At 41.0% G+C, this 23978-nt stretch overlaps 3 protein-coding genes and 2 long non-coding RNA genes across 6 annotated transcripts; 2 read left to right on the top strand and 3 right to left on the bottom strand.

The window, feature by feature from the left end:
• The first annotated feature begins 263 nt into the window (after window positions 1-263).
• Window positions 264-5368, top strand: LOC124201177 (NFX1-type zinc finger-containing protein 1-like). 2 transcript variants are annotated; one of them, XM_046597674.1, is made up of 6 exons: window positions 264-515; window positions 1350-2654; window positions 2730-3119; window positions 3183-3266; window positions 3339-4084; window positions 4148-5368. In XM_046597674.1, the coding sequence occupies exons 2-6, from the start codon at window positions 1385-1387 to the stop codon at window positions 5102-5104; spliced, it is 3447 nt and encodes a 1148-aa protein (XP_046453630.1). In that variant the 5' UTR covers window positions 264-515; window positions 1350-1384; the 3' UTR covers window positions 5105-5368. The 2 variants fall into 2 exon arrangements, with proteins under 2 accessions (XP_046453630.1, XP_046453629.1); XM_046597673.1 differs by lacking the exon at window positions 264-515 and adding an exon at window positions 579-1125.
• A 2080-nt stretch (window positions 5369-7448) lies between these two features.
• Window positions 7449-14263, top strand: LOC124200591 (flagellar attachment zone protein 1-like). The gene is made up of 4 exons (XM_046596862.1): window positions 7449-9319; window positions 11126-11451; window positions 11647-11651; window positions 13599-14263. Exons 1-4 carry the CDS (start codon window positions 7472-7474, stop codon window positions 14261-14263), a joined length of 2844 nt encoding a protein of 947 aa, XP_046452818.1. The 5' UTR covers window positions 7449-7471.
• A 1245-nt stretch (window positions 14264-15508) lies between these two features.
• On the bottom strand, window positions 15509-16769 carry LOC124201179. Its single transcript, XR_006877541.1, has 4 exons — window positions 16578-16769; window positions 16236-16405; window positions 15994-16172; window positions 15509-15870 (listed from the first exon to the last, which is right to left on the bottom strand). It is a non-coding gene; the product is annotated as an uncharacterized LOC124201179 (long non-coding RNA).
• A 14-nt stretch (window positions 16770-16783) lies between these two features.
• On the bottom strand, window positions 16784-17356 carry LOC124201183. The gene is made up of 3 exons (XR_006877545.1): window positions 17272-17356; window positions 16994-17155; window positions 16784-16925 (listed from the first exon to the last, which is right to left on the bottom strand). It is a non-coding gene; the product is annotated as an uncharacterized LOC124201183 (long non-coding RNA).
• A 4701-nt stretch (window positions 17357-22057) lies between these two features.
• Window positions 22058-23110, bottom strand: LOC124200590 (flagellar attachment zone protein 1-like). Its single transcript, XM_046596861.1, has one exon. The coding sequence runs from the start codon at window positions 23108-23110 to the stop codon at window positions 22058-22060; it is 1053 nt and encodes a 350-aa protein (XP_046452817.1).
• Window positions 23111-23978: the final 868 nt, after the last annotated feature.

The following is a 23978-nucleotide window of genomic DNA, read 5'->3' as shown; positions in this document are numbered from 1 at the left end:
TATTTCCTTATGTCAAATATGTTTTATCGTGACTCATAATTCCCGAATCGATATGTCCCACGCTAAACAATAAATACACGCCACAATCAGCGCAGAGATAATGGCAAGATGATTCATACCTACTTTCCATTTGCGTAACATTCATGAAAACATTAAAGGATGAAGACATTCCACTTGGACACTTGTCTCGTGTATTCTATCTCACACTGTCCTTTGTCGGACCGTTTACACAGCGATGTCCATTTAAACGCGTGAGTCATTTCGTTCGCTGAAAATTGTTCTCTATCTTTTGTTATCTCCGTTGGCATGCGAAACACGTCACCTGATATTTCCCTGTCATTCGTGACAGGGAAGGATAGAAAACCTCGTGGAATATAATAAAATCCGTTACTGTAGCTCCAACTTACCACGGGTCTTCATTACTCCAAAACGTACTTTAACGACCGCAATCTATTTGGACCATTATTTTCATAGTAATTGCCATTTGAGAGATCGTCCGACCCGGCCCCTCTCCCGTGAGTCCTATTTATAATCTGAAATTGACTAGATTAGTTTGTCATTAAGTGATTACTATTTTGCAAATGTTTGTCAATCTTCATGGTCGTATTGTCATTTTACCACGAATCAATTTGAACAACAAAGCTCGTTAAAAGGAAGTTCCTGAAATCGCTTTTCACCTTGTAAACATTTTTCCAATGAATTCTATCGAAACTGCTGCCCTCTGTGAGTCGTTTCGTTAGCTGTCTGCTACTGCCAACAACCAATCAAAAGAGAAAAGTCACGTTTCTATTCAATTCTGCTTTAAAATTTCGAAATTTGCCGAGTCGGGATAAAGTAATGGGGCCTTGAGGGTACAAGTGAGTCACGCTCTTTTCTTTATGTCGGTACCGGGTGTTTTAGCAGACTGCAAGACGATTCCTCCACAATCCACACACAATGTCCACTTCCGATTGAGCAACGTGTTTTTTCCAACGTCGTGTAGGTTGTGAGGCAAAAGAAAGGACTTCCCCCAGTTTTGCTTGACGGAATGCCGGGGTGTTGGACATTGTTGGTGCTCAGTTGATAAATGTTCGACTTCTTTCGTGGTTCTAACGATTTGTGCTCCTCGGCCCGACTTGTTATGAGGTGTGTTGTTGATGCATCATGTCTGTTATTGTCTGTCTGGTGTCCACGATTCAAAGTGGGAATGGTTCAGGCTTGAAAAATTGTGTCCCATCTGGTTTTGCCAAAGAATTGTCACCTTGTTATGAAATATTTCATTGTTCTTTTCCTAGTTCTCACAGAGAGATTATTGAAACATTGACCTTGAGTGGTTACTAACCCAACATTTCTTTCTTTGTTCTGTGCAGATCTCCACAACATTCGTAACAACTACTCATCGAAAATGCCTGGATACCAGAAAGCTGGTTTTTCGCTTGCCTCGAAATCCAAATCGACCAGTAACTTGAGCAACATGAAACCGAGTACTTCTCCACCGCCAACACATGACTTTAGGGTTATGCATTTGATGCCTCTGATAGCCGATATGCTCTCCAATGATGATGCCACTGCAGATGAATTGCTGAGGCCAAACAGCACCAAGAAGCCTTATCCAGATATTCAAACATATCTCGAGACTCACTTCCGACTTTTGTGGGCCGATTTCATTCAGCCACTTCGTGAAACGATCGGGAAATTCTGCAAAGGCCGCGAGCAAGTTCCACCTGTGGACAACCCAAATCAGCGTATTCATTTCTACCGTAACGTCAGTTTCATTCAAAATTCGTTCCTGTCCAGCGTCACGGTCCCCGACAGATCCGATTCGTGGCGTCGATACAACATCCGGTTTGATTCCATGCCCGGCTTCGACTGGGAGAAGAACAAACGGTTGATTTACGGCGCTTTGGTCTGTCTGTGGAATGCACCCAACAAAGTCATCATCCTGGCCACGGTGTCACGAAGCGATCCCGAGGAACTGGAGAAGGGCTGGTTGACTGTCAGCATCGAAAATCCTCCACACAACTGCGATGACTTTACCAGCAAGACCTACACCATGCTGGAATGCGAAGTCTTTTACGAACCCTACAGGGTCGTCATGGAAGCCTATCAGCAACTCCAGGATGACTCTTTCCCATTCAAAGACCATCTACTGGGCTGGAAGAAAGATCCTGGCGTTCCCGACTACCTACTCAAGTCGAAAATCCCCGGAAGTCAAGAGTACCGCATCACCAAGAGCGACGGCAATTGCGTCACAACCAAAAACGTTTTAAACATCAGCACTTGGCCATCTGCTAGCGAACTGGGTGTCAATCCCATCCAGAGGACGGCCCTTCACGCCGCCATGACTCGTCGATTGGCGCTGATTCAGGGCCCACCCGGTACGGGCAAAACGTTCATCGGCCGGAAGATCATCGCCACTCTGCTGGACAACAAACATTTGTGGCACGACAGCGGCAACTATGTCCAGGACAACGCCCGTCTCGTTGACAAATTCCAGAGAGGGAAAATGCAAGATTTTTGGCAGAGTTACGGTGAATTGTGGAGGGACAATCGGAGTCCAATTGTCGTCATCTGTTTGACCAATCAAGCCCTGGATCAGTTCCTCGAAGGAGTTTTAAAATGCACCAAAAAAGTCATCCGAGTCGGCAGCCAGTCCCAATCCACTTTGCTGGAAGGTATAAATTATTATTCAAATTGATTTCAATTTCGATTAGTTGATTAATGATATTCTTAATGTTTGATCTGTTTAGGTTACACGATGTCTGTTTTGAAAGATAATGTCGTTCAAGATAGAAAAAAGTACACAGAGTCGACGTTTCTGTACCACAAGTATCGCATGAATGGCCTGAAGAAATGCATCCAGGACACGGTGGATCATATCCAAGCCCTGACGAAGAAACTGAACAACATGAGGAAGCAGGCGGCTCAATCGCCGCTGGGACGTGATCAAGCGGCCGAGTCGTTAAAGACGTTGAAACTCCACCAAATGGAGCAGACGTACCGGGGCCAAATTCGCGAATACAATCGCATCAAAGCCGAGTCGGAAGAGGCACTTTGTCGCTCCGTCGATGTCGTTGGATTGACCACCACAGGTGCCGCTCGTCGCCGGGATGTTCTCGCCCTTTTACAACCCAAAATTGGTCCGTTAAAAATTCTATTTCTAGAAAATTTATGAAATCTTATTTTCCTATTTTTAATTGCAGTTTTAGTTGAAGAGGCCGCACAAGTCTTGGAGCCGCATATTGTGGCTTCGCTAACTGCCAGTTGTCAGCATCTCATCATGATCGGTATGAAATTAAAGTTTTATCCAATTGCAAAAAAGTGAGCAATTTGTTTATATTCAATTTCTCTTTAAATAGGTGATCATTTGCAGCTTAGACCCCAGTGTAATGTTCATAAATTGGCCGCAAAGTATCACATGGACGTTTCGCTATTCGAGCGTCTAGTCAAAACCGGAGTCCCGTCCGTCATGTTGGCCGTCCAGCACCGAATGCGCCCCGAAGTGTCCCGATTGATTGTTCCTTCCGTCTACAGCCATTTGGAGAACCACTCGAGCGTCCTCCAGCATCCAGTCGTCCCTTCCGTCAACCGCAACGTCTTTTTCATCGATCACGACCACCAGGAGGCTCGGGAGGAAGGTGGCAGCAGTTACTACAACAGACACGAAGCCGCCATGGCTCTCCGATTGGCCCATTTCCTCTGCGAGCAAGGTGTACAGCAGGAGAAGATCACGGTGCTGGTGACTTATGCCGCCCAGATGCGGGCCATGGTGGCCCACCGGCGGGAGCAGTACAAACTGCGCTCGCTGGATCGCGTCCACATCACGACGGTGGACAATTACCAGGGCGAGGAGAACGACATCATCATCTTGTCGTTGGTTCGCAACAACCGGATCAAATCGGTGGGATTCTTGCGAACCCCCAATCGAGTTTGTGTCGCTCTATCCCGCGCCCGTCACGGACTCTTTCTCTTGGGCAACATCCGTCTCCTGGCCGGCTCCGGAAGTAAACTCTGGCTTCACGTTCAGAATGTTTTAAACAAAAATGGCGAGCTGGGCAAAGAATTGACACTTCGCTGCGACCGCCATCATCAGCAAACTGTCAAAGTAAGAAATAATATTGGAATTTTTATGGAGAAAAAGAATTAATTGTTATTTTATTTAATAAAGGTTAAACTGCCAGAGCATTTTCCCATTTGCGGGATCGTCTGTAAATTGAAGTGCGGGGCCATTCTGGACTGCGGACATTCGTGTCAACTGCCGTGCCGCAATCAGTGCCAACACGCCGTCGCCTTGTGCCAACAGATGGTGGAGACTTTGCTGCCGTGCGGCCATTTGATCAAAGTTCCTTGTTCCCTCCGCAACAACAACAACAACATTGGCGGATCGGTCGATTGCGTCGTCGACGGATGTCGTCGTCTTTCAACTCCACTAGCGACACAGTTCGACCTCAAAGCGGAAATCACCAAATTGTTGACCAAATATTCGTCGGACGAGAGTCTGTTCAAGGCGGCCGAGTCGTTGCTCAGAGATAAAAGCGTCGAGGATCAATGGAGGATGTACCAGCGCATGTATTACCTCTGCCTGTCGGCCGTATTCAAAGGCGACCTGGAGCGGAGTTATTCCTATTCAACGGTCAACAATCAGCCGGCCCAAGTGAAGCTGCAAAAAGAGTGGGCCGACGATTTGAGAGCTAGTCACCAGGCCGTCCAGGTCAAGAGTTTGGAGCAGCAAGCGACGGCCCAAATCGAAGGATGTTGGAGCGTCCAGTGTCTGAAAGACGCCTTGTTCCAGTGGCGTCGCCTGGATCTCCTGCGTCAGTGTCTCACCATGTTGAGCGTCGAGCCCCAATCTGACACGTCCCAGACGTGCCAGCACTTGCTCAAAAAGGCCCAGCTCGCCCTGCAGGACGACGGCAGAGGATCGCCGGCCAAGAAGTGGACGACCAGCCAAGAGAACGACGTCTACGCCCTTTTGAAGTCGGTGGCGACGATGATGGAATTTGATCTGACACGCCCAGACGTCCAGATGATTATGGAGACCGAGCCGGTCGAAGATGAGCCACCACTGCCGCCAGATTCCAACAATCTCGATTGCATCTTGTCATTACAAAATATGATTTTGTGATATGTCGCTCTTGTCGTTATACCATTATTTGGTTATATAATCCATTCCATGAGAATCCTGATATTTTTCGGCAGCCATTTGTTCGCAAAATTCAGAGAAGTAAAACAAAAGTGAAATTCAATTATTCTAATCACGATTCGTTTGTTCAAAATTCAACCGATGCTGATCTGTGCCTGTTGCCATTGTAAGTCAAACGTTTTCCTGCCTTTATACATCTATCGAATGTCCATAGAGCTGCTGATAAATAAAAAAGCATTGGCGACCAAAACATCCAAGTCACCCTTCCCGTGTATACTGGCAAAATTACAAGTTGTACTTCATTTATTTTTGGTTCAAGTGTCAGACCCCATGATGGATGGCTCTGCGTGAGTGTTGTGGACGCGTATAGGGGTACTTTCCCTATACATTGCATAACTTTTGGCGTTTCTTACATGTTGTGGTTGTCGGCAATCGTGGGGAAATGGTTGGACATTGTAGATTTATACTTTACACGTCGAAGTCAATCGATTTTTATTGTAGGCCTAAAGGTTTTCAGATTGGATTGTGCTGAACTTTTCAATCTAAATGACGTTAATGGAAATATAAGCCCCAACATTGGCAAATAATTAAACCATGGGTATAATTGTTAAATATTTCTTTGTTTTCGAATCGATGGTCCACGTCTCGATTCGATTTCACCATTCAATAATTAGCTAGGGTATCTTAAATCGCAATTTTAAATGATAATGTCCATAAATTCTATACAGTTTTCCCGTTAACATTATGGTAAATGATAACCGATATAAAGCTCATGTTATCAAATTTAATTTTTGGAATCTGGAATTTAAAAAAAAAAATATTTGAAAAAAAAATTCCTTGTCAAACAAAAATTCCCTACCTGTCTTCATGGGAACTCCTAGCGGCTGATGGCGGCAACTTTTGAGAAAATATTACACAACATTCTCCAACATGTTAAAACATGTTGGGACTTGTTGAAACATGTTGGGTCTTGTATTTGTTATAACATAACATTAGGTATTAATAATATACGTTCTTATGAATCTTAATTAATTAAAGGAGGGCGATTTTAATCCAATTTTAATAACTGCTAATAATGCGCAACATTCGTCTAGGAGATTGTTAATTTTTTTTTTCAAATCGAATCACGCGAGGATTTTCGATCGCCAGAAATCGTATGACTTGTTTCTAACGTTTCTAACATCACGAGAGAAATAAGTACGTTGCGGACGTTACTTTACATTGGGATTGGTTAATTATTAGCTTTTGGTGCTTTAGCTAACTTTTGGTGGACGAATAAAAGGCAAAGAAGAAGAATTGAAATCAACAGAGAAATCAGAAGAAAAGAAACAAAGCCGAAACAAAGTAAAAATCGAAACATCGATGAGACAGCGCTGGAAAAGGGAAAGTTTGCGCGAAACCAAACAGCTAGAGATGAGGCGTTCCTTGATGCCGGATGATGTATATTCGATCCAGTAGACCCGGCTCGGTCTAGTCGTCTAGAATACGGTCCGTTTAGTCACGCATCACAGCCGATCACAGCCGATTAGACTACTACTTGATTCATCCTTTCAACTTAACTGTAATGGATAAAACCGGATAAAATATTGGACTACTTATAATTAACTAACTAAATTCATTGACCAACACCAAACCTTATTGAGTTCGACAGGATCCGCTGGATGACGCCAAAAAGTCAGCAAATTGTCCCAATCGAGTTGAATGGCGTACCCGTTGTCTTGAGCCTTTTGGGCGTTAGTTGGGCTGATCCCTGATCGGACCAGACGGGCAGAGCGATGAACGGCCCGCACAGGGCACGCCGTTGTAGACGGCCTCTTTGTGTATACTAAATAATCCTGCTGAGGCATTCACGGAAGCAATTTGACGTTGGACGGAATAGAACCTCTTTCGAGTTTATCTCCCAACTTCCAGATAACCCTTGTTTGTAGTAGTTTACAAAACTCTTATTTTTATCTGAGATTGATTTCAGTCTTCAAATGCAATAATACTAAATCCGACTAAATCTAATCACAAGTTTTTCGTTCAACTCCATAGTAACACCGGCTAGTTCTCATTTCGACCGCTAGTTGAGAAATCAAATTATTGGGAATTCCTATAAAACATTATTTCAAACTTGGTTTTTAAAAAAAGTATTACACTTTACTTAAATATTGCTACTGAAAAATGTTGGAATAAATAAAAGGAATCGATTCAAGTTAAAAAAATGTTGAATTAATAATTAAATTGGGATAAAACCACTTTAAATCGGGCGCAATGAGATGTGTGAACGCGGTGACTCGCTGCACGAAAGCATAAAGCGGGGATGCTGTAGGAGGGTGAAAATCAAACGATAATCGATGATAATTCAAAATGGAAGGACATTATACCTTGAACCTTGTGTGCTTAATAGTTTTGACACTGCTGCTTACCCCAACCATGCAGCACCAAGTTAATACCCATGAAGCAGATCCACCATCCTGTTTTTGTGAAACTACCGTTAGCCGCGTTAATGAAGATTCAACAACTTCAATAACGAGTGGTGAAACCTACCATCAGGAGTCTAAACACTCCGAACTTCCCAGACTGATTCATTCGAAAACTATTGATGATAATTATCCTGAATGTATCGATGGCTCAAACCAAAAAACCGACCCGGCATCTGAATTCTCCAAAGTTTTACTTAATGTCCAGGGTAGTTCCGATACAAACATGACAACTATTATGGAAAACCATTTACGAAGGACTGCCTCTACAGCAGATGAGATTATTATAGTTGGCAAAATTTATAACTTTGCAGCTGCTGAAACCGTCAAAGCGGGGGAGAAGTCGGACAGTAGCCAGGGCGAAGTCTACCATCTTCAAGGCAAACTGATCACGGCCCTGGCCGAGCAGGAGAGATTGCGCAGCGAGAGCGACAAGACAGAGCTCCTGGCGTCCAGGGCCCGCGAGGATATCCGAAAAGCGAATGATGAGCTGCAGAACGTCAGGAAGAGCCAGCTGGACAGGGCCCAGCTGCAGCTCTCCAAGTCCGAGGAACACGAGAAGAAGCTCGAGGTGGAGCTGGAGGTGCTGCGGGAGCGAAAGGAGAAGAGCTGGAGCGAGAGATATCAAGCCTCAAACGAGAGCGATCGAACCTACAGCGAATGGCAGCTAGCTTACAAAGAGTGGGAGCGAGTCGACAGCGAGATAAAGAAGCTACCCAAGATAGACTCGATAATACATTTGCCGATCGATAAAAATCAAATCCAAAATTTGATTGACGCGTACAAGCTGAACGACAAGAGAGCATGCGCTGAATCCCAGCGTTATATGGGTTATGCAACGGCGGCGGCGTCGTTAGAGAAATATCTATGGAAGAAAGTGGAAGTGGATATGATCTCGGAGATGTACGAACGGAACCGGTTGGAGCTGGACCTTGTCCGGTCAGAACGCCAGCGCTACCAGACCGAGTACTTACATTTACAAAAGGAAGAAATGGACCGGTTGGCCGCCCACATCGTCAAGTACCAGCAGGATCGGCACGAGTGGACCAAGGAGGAGCAGGACAAGTTGGACATGAAGCGGCGGATCGCTCTGTTGACCAAGACCAGCAGTGACCAGCAGGAACGCTGCCAGATGGAGTTGGACAGACTCCGCTGCGAAAACGAGAAAGTCAGGGACAGCTCGCAGACGGAAGTGGTGCGGATAACGCAGAAGCTGGAACAGGAGGAGCAGGACAAGGAAAAACTCAAAGTGAAATTCCAGGAGAGCAGCCAGGCTTCCCAGAAAGAGTTGGATCGATTGGTTGAGGAGCGCGAGAAATTGGCCAAGGAGATTCAGACGACCAAGACGGAAAACGAGCGGTTGCGTAAAGAGCTCGAGTCCAGCCAGCAAGGAGCCAAAGAGGAGGTGATCAAGTTGCAGAACATAATCGTTTCTATGCAAAACGAGCTGGACCGGCTCAACGTCGAGTGGGAGAAAAAGCTCTCGGCCTACATTATGTCGCAGAAGGATGAACAAAAGTTGGACAAGTTGGAAGCGGAACTGAAAAAAGTCTTGACGGAACGGGATCAGGTGATCGTGCAGCTGGACAAGTCCCAGGAGATGCTGGTAGAAGCTGAAGATAGGGTTGCCAGGGAAATACAAAAAGCTAGAAAGAAAGAAGATGAAAGCGAAAGTTCATCCAGAATAAAAATAGGCGAACTTGATCAACAAATAATATCATTAAATAAAGCAAAGGAAGACTTAGAAAAATTAGCAAACGCAGATCGCGCAGAGTCGAATTCAAAAAATCTAATCCTAGAAAATGTAATTCAATATTTGAGTAGGGAAACAAATAACAGCGAAAATTCATTAATAAAAAAGATATTCGAACAAGAACAAGAAATAATATCATTAAAAAAAGCAAAAGAAGACTTAGAAAAATTAGCAAACACAGATCGCGCAGAGTCGAATTCAAAAAATCTAATCCTAGAAAATGTAATTCAATATTTGAGTAGGGAAACAAATAACAGCGAAAATTCATTAATAAAAAAGATATTCGAACTTGATCAACAAATAATATCATTAAATAAAGCAAAGGAAGACTTAGAAAAATTAGCAAACGCAGATCGCGCAGAGTCGAATTCAAAAAATCTAATCCTAGAAAATGTAATTCAATATTTGAGTAGGGAAACAAATAACAGCGAAAATTCATTAATAAAAAAGATATTCGAACTTGATCAACAAATAATATCATTAAATAAAGCAAAGGAAGACTTAGAAAAATTAGCAAACGCAGATCGCGCAGAGTCGAATTCAAAAAATCTAATCCTAGAAAATGTAATTCAATATTTGAGTAGGGAAACAAATAACAGCGAAAATTCATTAATAAAAAAGATATTCGAACTTGATCAACAAATAATATCATTAAATAAAGCAAAAGAAGACTTAGAAAAATCAGCAAACGCAGATCGCGCAGAGTTGAATTTAAAAAATCAAAAACTGGAAAATGAATTTCAAGAATTGAGTCAGAAAAAAGATGACAGCGAACGTTCATTCACACAAAAGATAGACGAACTAGAACAACAAATAATATCATCAAAGAAAGCAAAGGAAAACTTAGAAAAATCAGCAAACGCAGATCGCGCAGAGTTGAATTTAAAAAATCAAAAACTGGAAAATGAATTTCAAGAATTGAGTCAGAAAAAAGATGACAGCGAACGTTCATTCACACAAAAGATAGACGAACTAGAACAACAAATAATATCATCAAAGAAAGCAAAGGAAAACTTAGAAAAATCAGCAAACGCAGATCGCGCAGAGTCGAATTCAAAAAATCTAATCCTAGAAAATGTAATTCAATATTTGAGTAGGGAAACAAATAACAGCGAAAATTCATTAATAAAAAAGATATTCGAACTTGATCAACAAATAATATCATTAAATAAAGCAAAGGAAGACTTAGAAAAATTAGCAAACGCAGATCGCGCAGAGTCGAATTCAAAAAATCTAATCCTAGAAAATGTAATTCAATATTTGAGTAGGGAAACAAATAACAGCGAAAATTCATTAATAAAAAAGATATTCGAACTTGATCAACAAATAATATCATTAAATAAAGCAAAAGAAGACTTAGAAAAATCAGCAAACGCAGATCGCGCAGAGTTGAATTTAAAAAATCAAAAACTGGAAAATGAATTTCAAGAATTGAGTCAGAAAAAAGATGACAGCGAACGTTCATTCACACAAAAGATAGACGAACTAGAACAACAAATAATATCATCAAAGAAAGCAAAGGAAAACTTAGAAAAATCAGCAAACGCAGATCGCGCAGAGTCGAATTCAAAAAATCTAATCCTAGAAAATGTAATTCAATATTTGAGTAGGGAAACAAATAACAGCGAAAATTCATTAATAAAAAAGATATTCGAACTTGATCAACAAATAATATCATTAAATAAAGCAAAGGAAGACTTAGAAAAATTAGCAAACGCAGATCGCGCAGAGTCGAATTCAAAAAATCTAATCCTAGAAAATGTAATTCAATATTTGAGTAGGGAAACAAATAACAGCGAAAATTCATTAATAAAAAAGATATTCGAACAAGAACAAGAAATAATATCATTAAAAAAAGCAAAAGAAGACTTAGAAAAATTAGCAAACACAGATCGCGCAGAGTCGAATTCAAAAAATCTAATCCTAGAAAATGTAATTCAATATTTGAGTAGGGAAACAAATAACAGCGAAAATTCATTAATAAAAAAGATATTCGAACAAGAACAAGAAATAATATCATTAAAAAAAGCAAAAGAAGACTTAGAAAAATTAGCAAACACAGATCGCGCAGAGTCGAATTCAAAAAATCTAATCCTAGAAAATGTAATTCAATATTTGAGTAGGGAAACAAATAACAGCGAAAATTCATTAATAAAAAAGATATTCGAACTTGATCAACAAATAATATCATTAAATAAAGCAAAAGAAGACTTAGAAAAATCAGCAAACGCAGATCGCGCAGAGTTGAATTTAAAAAATCAAAAACTGGAAAATGAATTTCAAGAATTGAGTCAGAAAAAAGATGACAGCGAACGTTCATTCACACAAAAGATAGACGAACTAGAACAACAAATAATATCATCAAAGAAAGCAAAGGAAAACTTAGAAAAATCAGCAAACGCAGATCGCGCAGAGTCGAATTCAAAAAATCTAATCCTAGAAAATGTAATTCAATATTTGAGTAGGGAAACAAATAACAGCGAAAATTCATTAATAAAAAAGATATTCGAACTTGATCAACAAATAATATCATTAAATAAAGCAAAGGAAGACTTAGAAAAATCAGCAAACGCAGATCGCGCAGAGTCGAATTCAAAAAATCTAATCCTAGAAAATGTAATTCAATATTTGAGTAGGGAAACAAATAACAGCGAAAATTCATTAATAAAAAAGATATTCGAACTTGATCAACAAATAATATCATTAAATAAAGCAAAAGAAGACTTAGAAAAATCAGCAAACGCAGATCGCGCAGAGTTGAATTTAAAAAATCAAAAACTGGAAAATGAATTTCAAGAATTGAGTCAGAAAAAAGATGACAGCGAACGTTCATTCACACAAAAGATAGACGAACTAGAACAACAAATAATATCATCAAAGAAAGCAAAGGAAAACTTAGAAAAATCAGCAAACGCAGATCGCGCAGAGTCGAATTCAAAAAATCTAATCCTAGAAAATGTAATTCAATATTTGAGTAGGGAAACAAATAACAGCGAAAATTCATTAATAAAAAAGATATTCGAACTTGATCAACAAATAATATCATTAAATAAAGCAAAGGAAGACTTAGAAAAATTAGCAAACGCAGATCGCGCAGAGTCGAATTCAAAAAATCTAATCCTAGAAAATGTAATTCAATATTTGAGTAGGGAAACAAATAACAGCGAAAATTCATTAATAAAAAAGATATTCGAACAAGAACAAGAAATAATATCATTAAAAAAAGCAAAAGAAGACTTAGAAAAATTAGCAAACACAGATCGCGCAGAGTCGAATTCAAAAAATCTAATCCTAGAAAATGTAATTCAATATTTGAGTAGGGAAACAAATAACAGCGAAAATTCATTAATAAAAAAGATATTCGAACAAGAACAAGAAATAATATCATTAAAAAAAGCAAAAGAAGACTTAGAAAAATTAGCAAACACAGATCGCGCAGAGTCGAATTCAAAAAATCTAATCCTAGAAAATGTAATTCAATATTTGAGTAGGGAAACAAATAACAGCGAAAATTCATTAATAAAAAAGATATTCGAACTTGATCAACAAATAATATCATTAAATAAAGCAAAAGAAGACTTAGAAAAATCAGCAAACGCAGATCGCGCAGAGTTGAATTTAAAAAATCAAAAACTGGAAAATGAATTTCAAGAATTGAGTCAGAAAAAAGATGACAGCGAACGTTCATTCACACAAAAGATAGACGAACTAGAACAACAAATAATATCATCAAAGAAAGCAAAGGAAAACTTAGAAAAATCAGCAAACGCAGATCGCGCAGAGTTGAATTTAAAAAATCAAAAACTGGAAAATGAATTTCAAGAATTGAGTCAGAAAAAAGATGACAGCGAACGTTCATTCACACAAAAGATAGACGAACTAGAACAACAAATAATATCATCAAAGAAAGCAAAGGAAAACTTAGAAAAATCAGCAAACGCAGATCGCGCAGAGTTGAATTTAAAAAATCAAAAACTGGAAAATGAATTTCAAGAATTGAGTCAGAAAAAAGATGACAGCGAACGTTCATTCACACAAAAGATAGACGAACTAGAACAACAAATAATATCATCAAAGAAAGCAAAGGAAAACTTAGAAAAATCAGCAAACGCAGATCGCGCAGAGTCGAATTCAAAAAATCTATTAATCCTAGAAAATGTAATTCAAGAAAAAGTTAGGATTCAACAAGAAAAAGATGTGTTAAAAAATGAAGGAATTGTGTGTGAAAATGAAAATAAAGATTTGGTGGCCAAAAATAAAGATTTGTCGGCCAAATTAGCCAACCTAGAAAAAAACAACTCAGCGACGCCCGATTCGACATCCCCTTCTACTGAGTTTGGAGTTGTTAGGAATTCTCTTTTGGAAAAAATTCCCTCTACCGACAATAAAGATGGAGTCATCGTTGACACAATCGACCCCGCAACCAGCAAAGAGACAGCGTTAACTGCAGTCGGCATAAATTCTCTCGACTCTGGTAACCCTCCACCCATCAGCATGAAACTGGAAATTGAGAAAGTAAGAGAAAAACACGGAATAATTAAAGGAAAAATATCAAAGCTCGATACGGATAGAAAAGATAAACTAGAAGTGAGAAGAACAAAAGAAAAGGAAAAAATTGAAAATCTTAAGCTGTTGATAGGGAAAACGGAGCAGGAAGGGAGAGCTCTACTCGAAACTCAGAAGCAGAGAGCAGATAAGGAAGTTAAAGCCTTGCCGACGTCTAACGCTGAAAATAGCTTTTCGGATGCCGACATAGCTGAATTGAAAGCTAAAATCAAATCGACAGACAGGGATACCAATGAAATAAAAAAACAAATCACAGAAAAGGAAAAAGAGTTAAAATCTTCAAAGGATCAAAAAGAGATTGCCATAAAAAGCCGTATTCTCGCTGAAAGAGTGTTGAAAGAAGGCCTCGCATTCGAGTGAGGAATTTAGCGACATAGTTTTTTTTTATTATTTGATGCGACCATGTTAGAAGAGGGGATGGTATGTTCACGCACTAGAAATTTCCCATATGGCTGGATCCCAGGTTGCCACGATAAATGGTAGTGACACCAAGCGGATTTTCTCCAGAACTACGTCTGAACACGTTTTTTTCTTAGTCCTTGCGAAAGATAACAAATTAGGATTTTATTTAAAAAATGTGAAAAAACTCGCTTTTTTACAGAATCTAGGTATTCTATCAATTTCGCTTTAAAAATTTAGGAAAAAAGGAAAATAGAAAAATAGTTTTTTGACGATTTGAATCTACGTCGTCCCATATGGGAACTCGACGCTTTTCCAACTCAGATACCAATAACTTAAAATTTACAAAAATTGCTAGTCATAACCCGTTTTTGGAAACACTTCAAGAAAACACGATTGAGTAACGCTACGCTTGGTGGCACACCATTTATCGTGGCAAAGGACTTTGGAAAAAAACATGAAAAACGGAGAATCTAGCCTTATGGGATAATTCTAGTGCGTGAACATACCACACCCTCTTCTACCATGATGCGACTTTAACATATCCAGCTGATTGTCCTTCGTAGGGCTGTGGCCCGGACGATGAAAACCCGGGCCACCGCCCGGGCTGAACGAAAAAATACCCAACCCGACTCGACCCACCGAGGCATTTTTTTAACGGGGCGGGCGACGGGTTGAACCCCCGGGTCCGCGGGCCAACCCGAGCGGTTGCGCCATCTAGTAGTTACATAAGAAGCTCGTTTTTCTCTATGCCTGCGGCCTCAAGAAAGACCTAAAAATATGGCCGCAAAATGCTCTACGATAATTTCGTACCATGAAAAGTAGGAAAAGTGGTAGAAAAGGGCGTTCAGGGGTGTTCAGAAGACAGAATTGACGTGTCACTGTTGGAAGAAGAAGATAATTAAGAAATTTAGGGAATTTTTTTAAGTTGGTAAAAAAAAGTGTGTTTGACCCAATTTTTTACCCGGGCCGTTACCCGGCCGGTAAAATTTTTTTGACCCATTTACGCCCGAGCCGAACCCATTTACTCTGTTGGCCCAACCCGCTCCAACCCACGGAAGAAGAAAAACCCATCTAAAAAAACCCATAAAAAAAACCGCTAAAAAACGTCCGGGCAGAGCTATAGACTCCTGGTCGGTTCACGGCTGTGTTGGCTTCGGTGTAGCTGGGGAAGGGTAAGAAAAACCATTTGGCAACCATTTTTTGTTTACGTATTTATTTGATTCTTAACTGGAATTCAACAAAAGAGATTTGAGAAATTTCATAATTTGACTATATTTGAGAGGTATACTTTCACATTCACATCATCTCCCAGGTGGTAAGCTATCCACACGTTTACAAAAAAAAAGAAAGAAAATTTATTGAGATGAGATGACGTCAATTGGCTTGGGGCTCTCAGTCATCGAGTGGCAGCGATTGACGAGGGAAACGTTTGCCGCAATTGGGAGCGAAATCTGAAGCCGCCTCGCCCAACCCGCCAATAGGATCCTCTTGAAGGTGAGCAGACCTTCCGACGCCCACTGATCCTCTGGCGTGAATCCGCCCCGTGCTGATCCCCACTTTGAATCCTGCAACACAAGCCAAGAAAATCAATCAGAAATGAAATGAATCATTCCGCTTTCTCTCCTGCGCATCCGGAAATTTTTTTGAAAAATAAAAAAATTTGACGGGAAATTTGAAATTGAATTTACTGTTTTCCGCGATGATGGTCTCAGCGTGAGAACTTCCGTGGCGATGGATGTGCTCTACGGCTTCGTGACCACTACGATGGTGGTGCACTTGAGGCTTCTATATTCGTTGCGCAGCGAGACGGTGAATGTATCCGTGTAAAGTTTCAGATTTAATTGCGTTAGGATCACCCGGAATCGAACTGAAAAATAATGTTCCTGTCATTCGTTCTAAATTTTTAAGGCTTCTCAGGTAATAACAGCACCTTTCATTCCGCTGCGGAAGAGTTTTCTGCGGACGATCGACGATGGTGGAGAGAAAGCTGGAATGAAAGTCGAGTTGACTCTCCTTGACGAAAACGGCCTTTTGCGGATGCAGCGTGTCGTAGTCTTCCAGTTTGAGGCGGTGCCTGCCGTTGGTGAAGGATGCCAAACTCTGCATATTACATGAACAGTATTAAAAATGAATCACGGACGCAACAAACGATCAAGGATATAATATGCACCCGTCTCGCTGGTTCATCAATCATCATAGTTCCCTAATAGCTAGCTGTTTCCAACGATAGCGAGTCCCCCGATTCCCTTAATACTTGACGTGTATTAGCTACCTTTATCGCGCTAGACTCCCGATTTCGACCAAATCCTTTTTACGCCACACCTGCCTGGTTTTTCCCATCCGGAAGACGCAGCTCTTTCCATCCACACAGATCGGAGTCCACGGCCATTACTCAGCTAAATCCATGCACATAATAATCGTTCAAGATCGTTAATTTTGAACAAAAGAAGTATAGTATGCTTCAGTAAATCTTGCCTGAAACGTTTTCAGAAATTCAAAAATTTCCATTCCAAAGCCAAACGAAGCATCAGTCAAAAAAAAGGTCAGCCACTTTCGCGATATCTATTATTGAGTTTATGTCGTTATTGCATTTCATAGAAAAGAACCCTTCGTTTTTTACCTACATTTATCGAGAAAAAAATTATTTTTATATTCAATTATTGCTAAAATGAATTGATAACGCATTACCCGTGACGATGGTGACGGGCCCCTGACGTGTCAAGTTTTGTATTAGCGTGCTTGGTGTAGAGTAGTTTCTCCAGTATTGGCTACCATGATCGATGGGGATTCTAGGGGAGTCCTTCTACTAATAATGGAATATGCAGCTTTTTGGTTGCCAAATCTTAGGTCCTGAAAAAAAACCAACAAAAGGAAATTGTTAACAGCAAGGGAACATAAATTTTGTAAGCACTGAAAGATACTTTAGAAAAGTTTTGATTAATCTTTGATGAACCAAACCGATTTACCTGTGAAAATGTTTTATTGCTGCCTTGTTACTAATAGGATATCCTGGGGTTACCTTGGCGGGCATCCATCTCTTGAAAGTGCGGACCACCATTGTTAGATTCTGTTTACATCTTCAAATATGCCGAACAAATAGGCCTATTTACCATCACGGCGTTCCCCGTGAGCTTTTTTCTTAGTTTCAATTCGGTCCTCCTTGCTTTCCTTTTTTTAACTTGGAAATACTTATTGGAATCTATAATTAACTGTGACTTCAGTAAAAAAAGTCACGACGAGAAGAAGCAAATAAATAGCAGACGACGCAATTGTCAAAAACAGCTACATCTAGTGTTGTTCTTCGTCACGCTTGAACGCCCCGGCCGCCAGTCGACAGACGTGGCTTTTCGTGTGTGTCATACCCCCCCCCCCCTAACCATATTTTAGCCTCAAACCTTTTGCTAAATCATTGTCACGTTTCTGGCGCCCAGCTCCCAGACTATATGGGCAGCAGGATTCACTTTGCTTTTGTATTAGGGCGGGCAGAAGCAAATTTGACTCAACAGAGAATTGAGGAAGAAAACACCAGCAATAACGACATCATTCAGATACAACCATTCAACTGGTTGCACAACAACTGTCCTCAAATTGATTTTGTTTTTAAAGTCGACGACGACGTGTACGTCAACCTGTACGTTTTAGCACATTTCGTTAAATCCTCCATTTCATTCATTCTTCATTTCAATAATTCATTGCTTCAACAAATAACATCTTTATCATTAAATAAAGAGATATAGAAAAATTACAAAACTTGGCATTCGCAATTTAACTGGAAAATGATGTAAGAAAACATTTAAATTGAATTGAATTTTAATTTTTAACTTGAATTTAACACCCCTACCCCCTTCATATATTGACTTCCCTCTTTCCCCCCTTTCCCAAAAAACTATTATAGAGCTCTTCAGGATCTGTTTTATATAACCGATTTATCTGGCAACGCAGCCAGATAAATCGGCTAAATAAAAAAGACCCTGAAGATCCCGATAAAGCAGACCACAACGGCCCTCCCTCAAAAAATAAAAGATGACATGTCAGTCCAATTTTGCCAGTTTTCACTTTTGCCGGATTTTGATCTGAAACTTGTTTCAAATCAAAATCCGGCAAAACGAATACGACAAAATCGAACTACATGTCCTTTCTCCGTGGCGGGTGGTGGCCGAATGAAGCAGCGCTTTATTCAATTATTTATCCCAACGAGCAGATGGGCATAGGACTCTCCCAGGGTAGAAGACAGCTATAGAAGTATATACCAGCATGTAATCCTCCAGCGCGTAAGGAATTAACCCGTTTTCACCAGTGCTGGTGCTCCACCAACTTTCAAACCTTAACCGCCAGGTTGGCCCCTTAAATCCAATTGATTAAACGTAATTGCATCATCACAATTACAGTAGGCCTACCCAATGAAAACGCCTCTAGCGCCTCTATACACCCCTACCCTCTTAATATTGACTCCCCCCCCCTTGCCTCCCTTCCCCATTTTTCATGCCAAAACCATGCCAAGAGCCCATTATATAATGCACACACACAACAACTGGATATCTACCTTCTACATGGGTCGTGGAAGCGATCTTTTACAACAGCTTATCCAATTTGGAAACAGCGATAGCCTATGTAGCTAAACATTTTAGAAATTCGGTGTTTTTTTTTTAATTTTCTGGTCCTATATAATTTCTAATGTGCTTATTCGGCTTATTCCAATACAGCTGAACCAAACGGTTCACAACCTTTACGGTGGGATAATTCCCCATCAACTTTTTTCGCTCGAGCCGCTCGACACCGCTTCCCTGTTTAAGCTGTGGTTCAAGCAACGACTGGAAATATCATCATTCCTAATCCCACTAATCTTGGTGCTGATTGCTTTCATTTTTATGGGTCTTTCTTCTCGCTTGAGCCAATAGGCCTAAAGAGAAGGCCCCGACTTCCTACCCCGACGTCACGCTTGACGTCTATACGAAAACAGTTCCAACGAATTTGCCCGCACATGGACCATCAACGAGTGCCAGAACTAAAAGGTCATGGCCAACCATCTATATCACAACGAATGAAGAGATGGGCAAGTAGGCTATTCGACCACGTATCATTTTCGTTAACCCCATCCACCCCCTCTCAGCGTGATCCCTCGTATATAAGGGAATGTATTGAATGTATGAATTTAACACCCCTACCACCTTCATATTGACTCATCTTTCCCCCCTTCCCAAAAAACTATTATAGAGCTCTTCAGGATCTGTTTTATATATAACCGATTTATCTGGCAACGCAGCCAGATAAATCGGCTAAATAAAAATGACCCGGAAGAGCCCGATAAAGCACGCACAACGGCCTCCCTCAAAAAATAAAAGATGACATGTCAGTCCAATTTTGCCAGTTTTCACTTTTGCCGGATTTTTATCTGAAACTTGTTTCAAATCAAAATCCGGCAAAACGAATACACGGCAAAATTAAAGGACATGTCCTTTCTCCGTGGCGGGTGGTGGCCGAATGAAGCAGCGCTGAGAGTTTTCCGGGGCCCGGCCCGGCCTCGCCTGCCACGCAAGTTGGATATTTAACGCCGATATGCATGCATCATTCTCTTTCTCTTATTTCGTCTTGCTTATTACCCCAACACCTTTTCAGTCCAAAGAGGGTGGGCCGGTGGGCGGTAATACGACGCAACTGTTTAGTTAAATAAATGAATGAAACTCGATCAGCAGGGAGTAAACAGACCAAGAGAGTCGGGTGGGAGGGGGTCCTAACATCAAGACGGACGACCAACATATTTTTACAAAAATAACAAATAGACCTGTATTCTGAAAATAAATAAGATAACATTCTTGGGTAAATTCAATTTTTCTTAGTCAATCGTTTTTGATGGGATGACAAATAAAAGGATAAAAGTTAACCTACTGAATTTATGAGCACAAAAAGTGGATAGGTAGCTATAGCCTTTTTTTCAGGAAGAAATATTCTTGTTACAAAATTATGCTCATTCTTATCAAGAATAAGGTTAACAAGATTTGACAACAGTTGACTTGCGGTTGTGAAAAAGTGGGTGTTGTGAAATTTTAGTTTGTAATGAACTTAACAGAAAAGCTACAAATGAACGATAAAAGCGTCGAGGATCAATGGAGGATGTACCAGCGCATGTATTACCTCTGCTGCCTGTCGGCCGTATTCAAGGGCGACCTGGAGCGGAGTTATTCCTATTCAACGGTCAACAATCAGCCGGCCCAAGTGAAGCTGCAGAAAGAGTGGGCCGACGATTTGAGAGCTAGTCACCAGGCCGTTCAGGTCAAGAGTTTGGAGCAACAGGCGACGGCCCAAATCGAAGGATGTTGGAGCGTCCAGTGTCTGAAAGACGCCTTGTTCCAGTGGCGTCGCCTGGATCTCCTGCGTCAGTGTCTCACCATGTTGAGCGTCGAACCTCAATCTGACACGTCTGCAGACGTGCCAGCACTTGCTCAAAAAGGCCCAGCTCGCCCTGCAGGACGATGGCAGAGGATCGCCGGCCAAGAAGTGGACGACCAGCCAAGAGAACGACGTCTACGCCCTTTTGAAGTCGGTGGCGACGATGATGGAATTTGATCTGACACGCCCAGACGTCCAGATGATTATGGAGACCGAGCCGGTCGAAGATGAGCCACCACTGCCGCCAGATTCCAACAATCTCGATTGCATCTTGTCATTACAAAATATGATTTTGTGATATGTCGCTCTTGTTGTTATACCATTATTTGGTTATATAATCCATTCCATGAGAATCCTGATATTTTTCGGCAGCCATTTATTCGCAAAATTCAGAGAAGTAAAACAAATGTGAAATTCAATTATTCTAATCACGATTCGTTTGTTCAAAATTCAACCGATGCTGATCTGTGCCTGTTGCCATTGTAAGTCAAACGTTCCCCTGCCTTTTTACATCTATCGAATGTCCATATCGCTGCTGATAAATAAAAAGCATTGGCAACCAAAACATCCAAGTCACCTTCCCCGTGTACTGGCAAAATTACAAGTTGTACTTCACTTTTTGGTTCAAGTGTCAGACCCCATGATGAATGGCTCTGCGTGAGTGTTGTGGACGCGTATAGGGGAATGCCTTTCCCTATACATTGCATAACTTTTGGAGTTTCTTACATGTTGTGGTTGTCGGCAATCATGGGGAAATGGTTAGACATTGTAGGTTTTATACGTTACACTGGGATCGGTTAATAATAGCTTACGACTGCTTACGTCGAAGTCGATTTTTTTGTAGTTGACAACCAGCAGGAAAAGCTTGACTTGCAAATTACTTATTGCAAACTTATAGCAAGTTTGCAATAAGTAATTTTGCTTGCCCTCTTGACTGAAATTGAATGACTGAAATTGTCGGTTGATATCGGTTGATATCAACCCCACAAAGACAAATTTCCTATTATAGAGTGATTGTTTCTATAATTTAAAAATAATAATAATTCAATTAATAAAAAATATTAAAAGTCGATGAATGAATATTCTATTCATGAGCGTAAAGAAAGGGGCAACGACGTCTATTTCGAGTGTCGTTGGCTGCTACTTGCAATACGCCACTGATGCCGAAGGAAAATAAAACAAAATACATATAGGTTTTCTTATATAAGACTTTTTATTTTTTAAAATCATCGTTGAACGCAATCTGCGTAAGCACGGGAGGAGTCAAATGTTTGTCTACAGAAACAATGATGGATTCAAACACATTTAGCATTAAGTCAACGTTCTATTTCAAGAGGAAGTAACGAATAGCGGGCCGCCATTCAATTAATCTCTAACTGCTGCTTCTTTACCATGCGACATAATGTAGGCTGAGAGCGTTTTCTCCCACTCGACGTTGAGCCGGTCCAGCTCGTTTTGCATAGAAACGATTATGTTCTGCAACTTGATCACCTCCTCTTTGGCTCCTTGCTGGCTGGACTCGAGCTCTTTACGCAACCGCTCGTTTTCCGTCTTGGTCGTCAGGATCTCCTTGGCCAATTTCTCGCGCTCCTCCACCAATCGATCCAACTCTTTCTGCGAAGCCTGGCTGCTCTCCTGGAACTTGACTTTGAGTTTTTCCTTGTCCTGCTCCTCCTGTTCCAGCTTCTGCGTTATCCGCACCAAATCCGTCTGCGAGCTGTTGTACTTGTCCTTGACTTTCTCGTTTTCACAGCGGAGTCGCTCCATCTCTATTTGGCAGCGTTCCTGCTGGTCGCTGCTGGTCTTGGTCATCAGAGCGATCCGCCGTTTCATGTCCAACTTGTCCTGCTCTTCCTTGGTCCACTCGTGCCGATCCTGCTGGTAGTTGACGATGCGGGCGGCCAACCGGTCCATTTCTTCCTTTTGTAAATGTAAATACTCGGTCTGGTAGCGCTGGCGTTCTGACCGGACACGGCCCAGCTCCACCCGGTGCCGTTCGTACATCTCCGAGATCATATCCACTTCCACTTTCTTCCATAGATATTTCTCCAACGACGCCGCCGCCGTTGCATAACCCATATTACGCTGGGATTCAGCGCATGCTCTCTTTTCGTTCAGCTGGTACGCGTCAATCAAATTTTGGATTTGATTTTTATCGATCGGCAAATGTATTATCGAGTCTATCTTGGGTAGCTTCTTTATCTCGCTGTCGACTCGCTCCCACTCTTTGTAAGCTAGCTGCCATTCGCTGTAGGTTCGATCGCTCTCGTTTGAGGCTTGATATCTCTCGCTCCAGCTCTTCTCCTTCACTGTTAAAAAGGGTACCAATTTTTGGGGGTTGCCAACCACCAAAAATTTGTAAATGCACGAAATTTTGACTTTTTTCGAAAATTCTGGGGTTTTACGTACCACTTTCATTTTTTCAAATTTAACTACAAATACAGTACCCACCAAACTATTAGGTACACCCCCCTATTTTCAATGCATTCTTATGGCACTACGTGTCCTAGAAAAATGCAATAACTCTTGAACCGCTTGGGCTAGATTTTTTTCCTTTTGGCCCTGAGTAGATCTAATGATGATCCACATTTTTTCTACACATGAAGTTGTCGTAGGATTAACCCCCACGGCGCTACGGTATCGTTCAGTTTATTAGGTACACCCGTTTTCCCCCCATATGCGCCGTGTTAAATACGGCGTTTTCCAAAATTTACAAAAAATACTAAAAATCAAGCTAAAATCTTTTTCTTTGTGCCAAAAGATGCAGAATTCTTCACTCTATACGAATGTAAAGAATAATTTACAATCAAACCAACTCAGAGAACCCTTCCCTATACCTCAAAGTTTTCCACTTCAAAATTTGGCGAAATTGGGCGCCCTCTGCTGGCGAAAGTGCAAGTTTGTTGAAAAAAGTACAAATTTTGAAGTGGAAAACTTTGAGGTATAGGGAAGGGTTCTCTGAGTTGATTTGATTGTAAATTATTCTTTACATTCGTATAGAGTGAAGAATTCTGCATCTTTTGGCACAAAGAAAAAGATTTTAGCTTGATTTTTAGTATTTTTTGTAAATTTTGGAAAACGCCGTATTTAACACGGCGCATATGGGGGGAAAACGGGTGTACCTAATAAACTGAACGATACCGTAGCGCCGTGGGGGTTAATCCTACGACAACTTCATGTGTAGAAAAAATGTAGATCATCATTAGATCTACTCAGGGCCAAAAGGAAAAAAATCTGGCCCAAGCGGTTCAAGAGTTATTGCATTTTTTCTAGGACACGTAGTGCC

This window comes from Daphnia pulex, chromosome 8 (genome assembly GCF_021134715.1).
Source record: "Daphnia pulex isolate KAP4 chromosome 8, ASM2113471v1".
Lineage (NCBI taxonomy): Eukaryota > Metazoa > Arthropoda > Branchiopoda > Diplostraca > Daphniidae > Daphnia > Daphnia pulex.
Note: the sequence above shows the minus strand (reverse complement) of the source record. Positions and strands in the feature narration are given on the sequence as shown.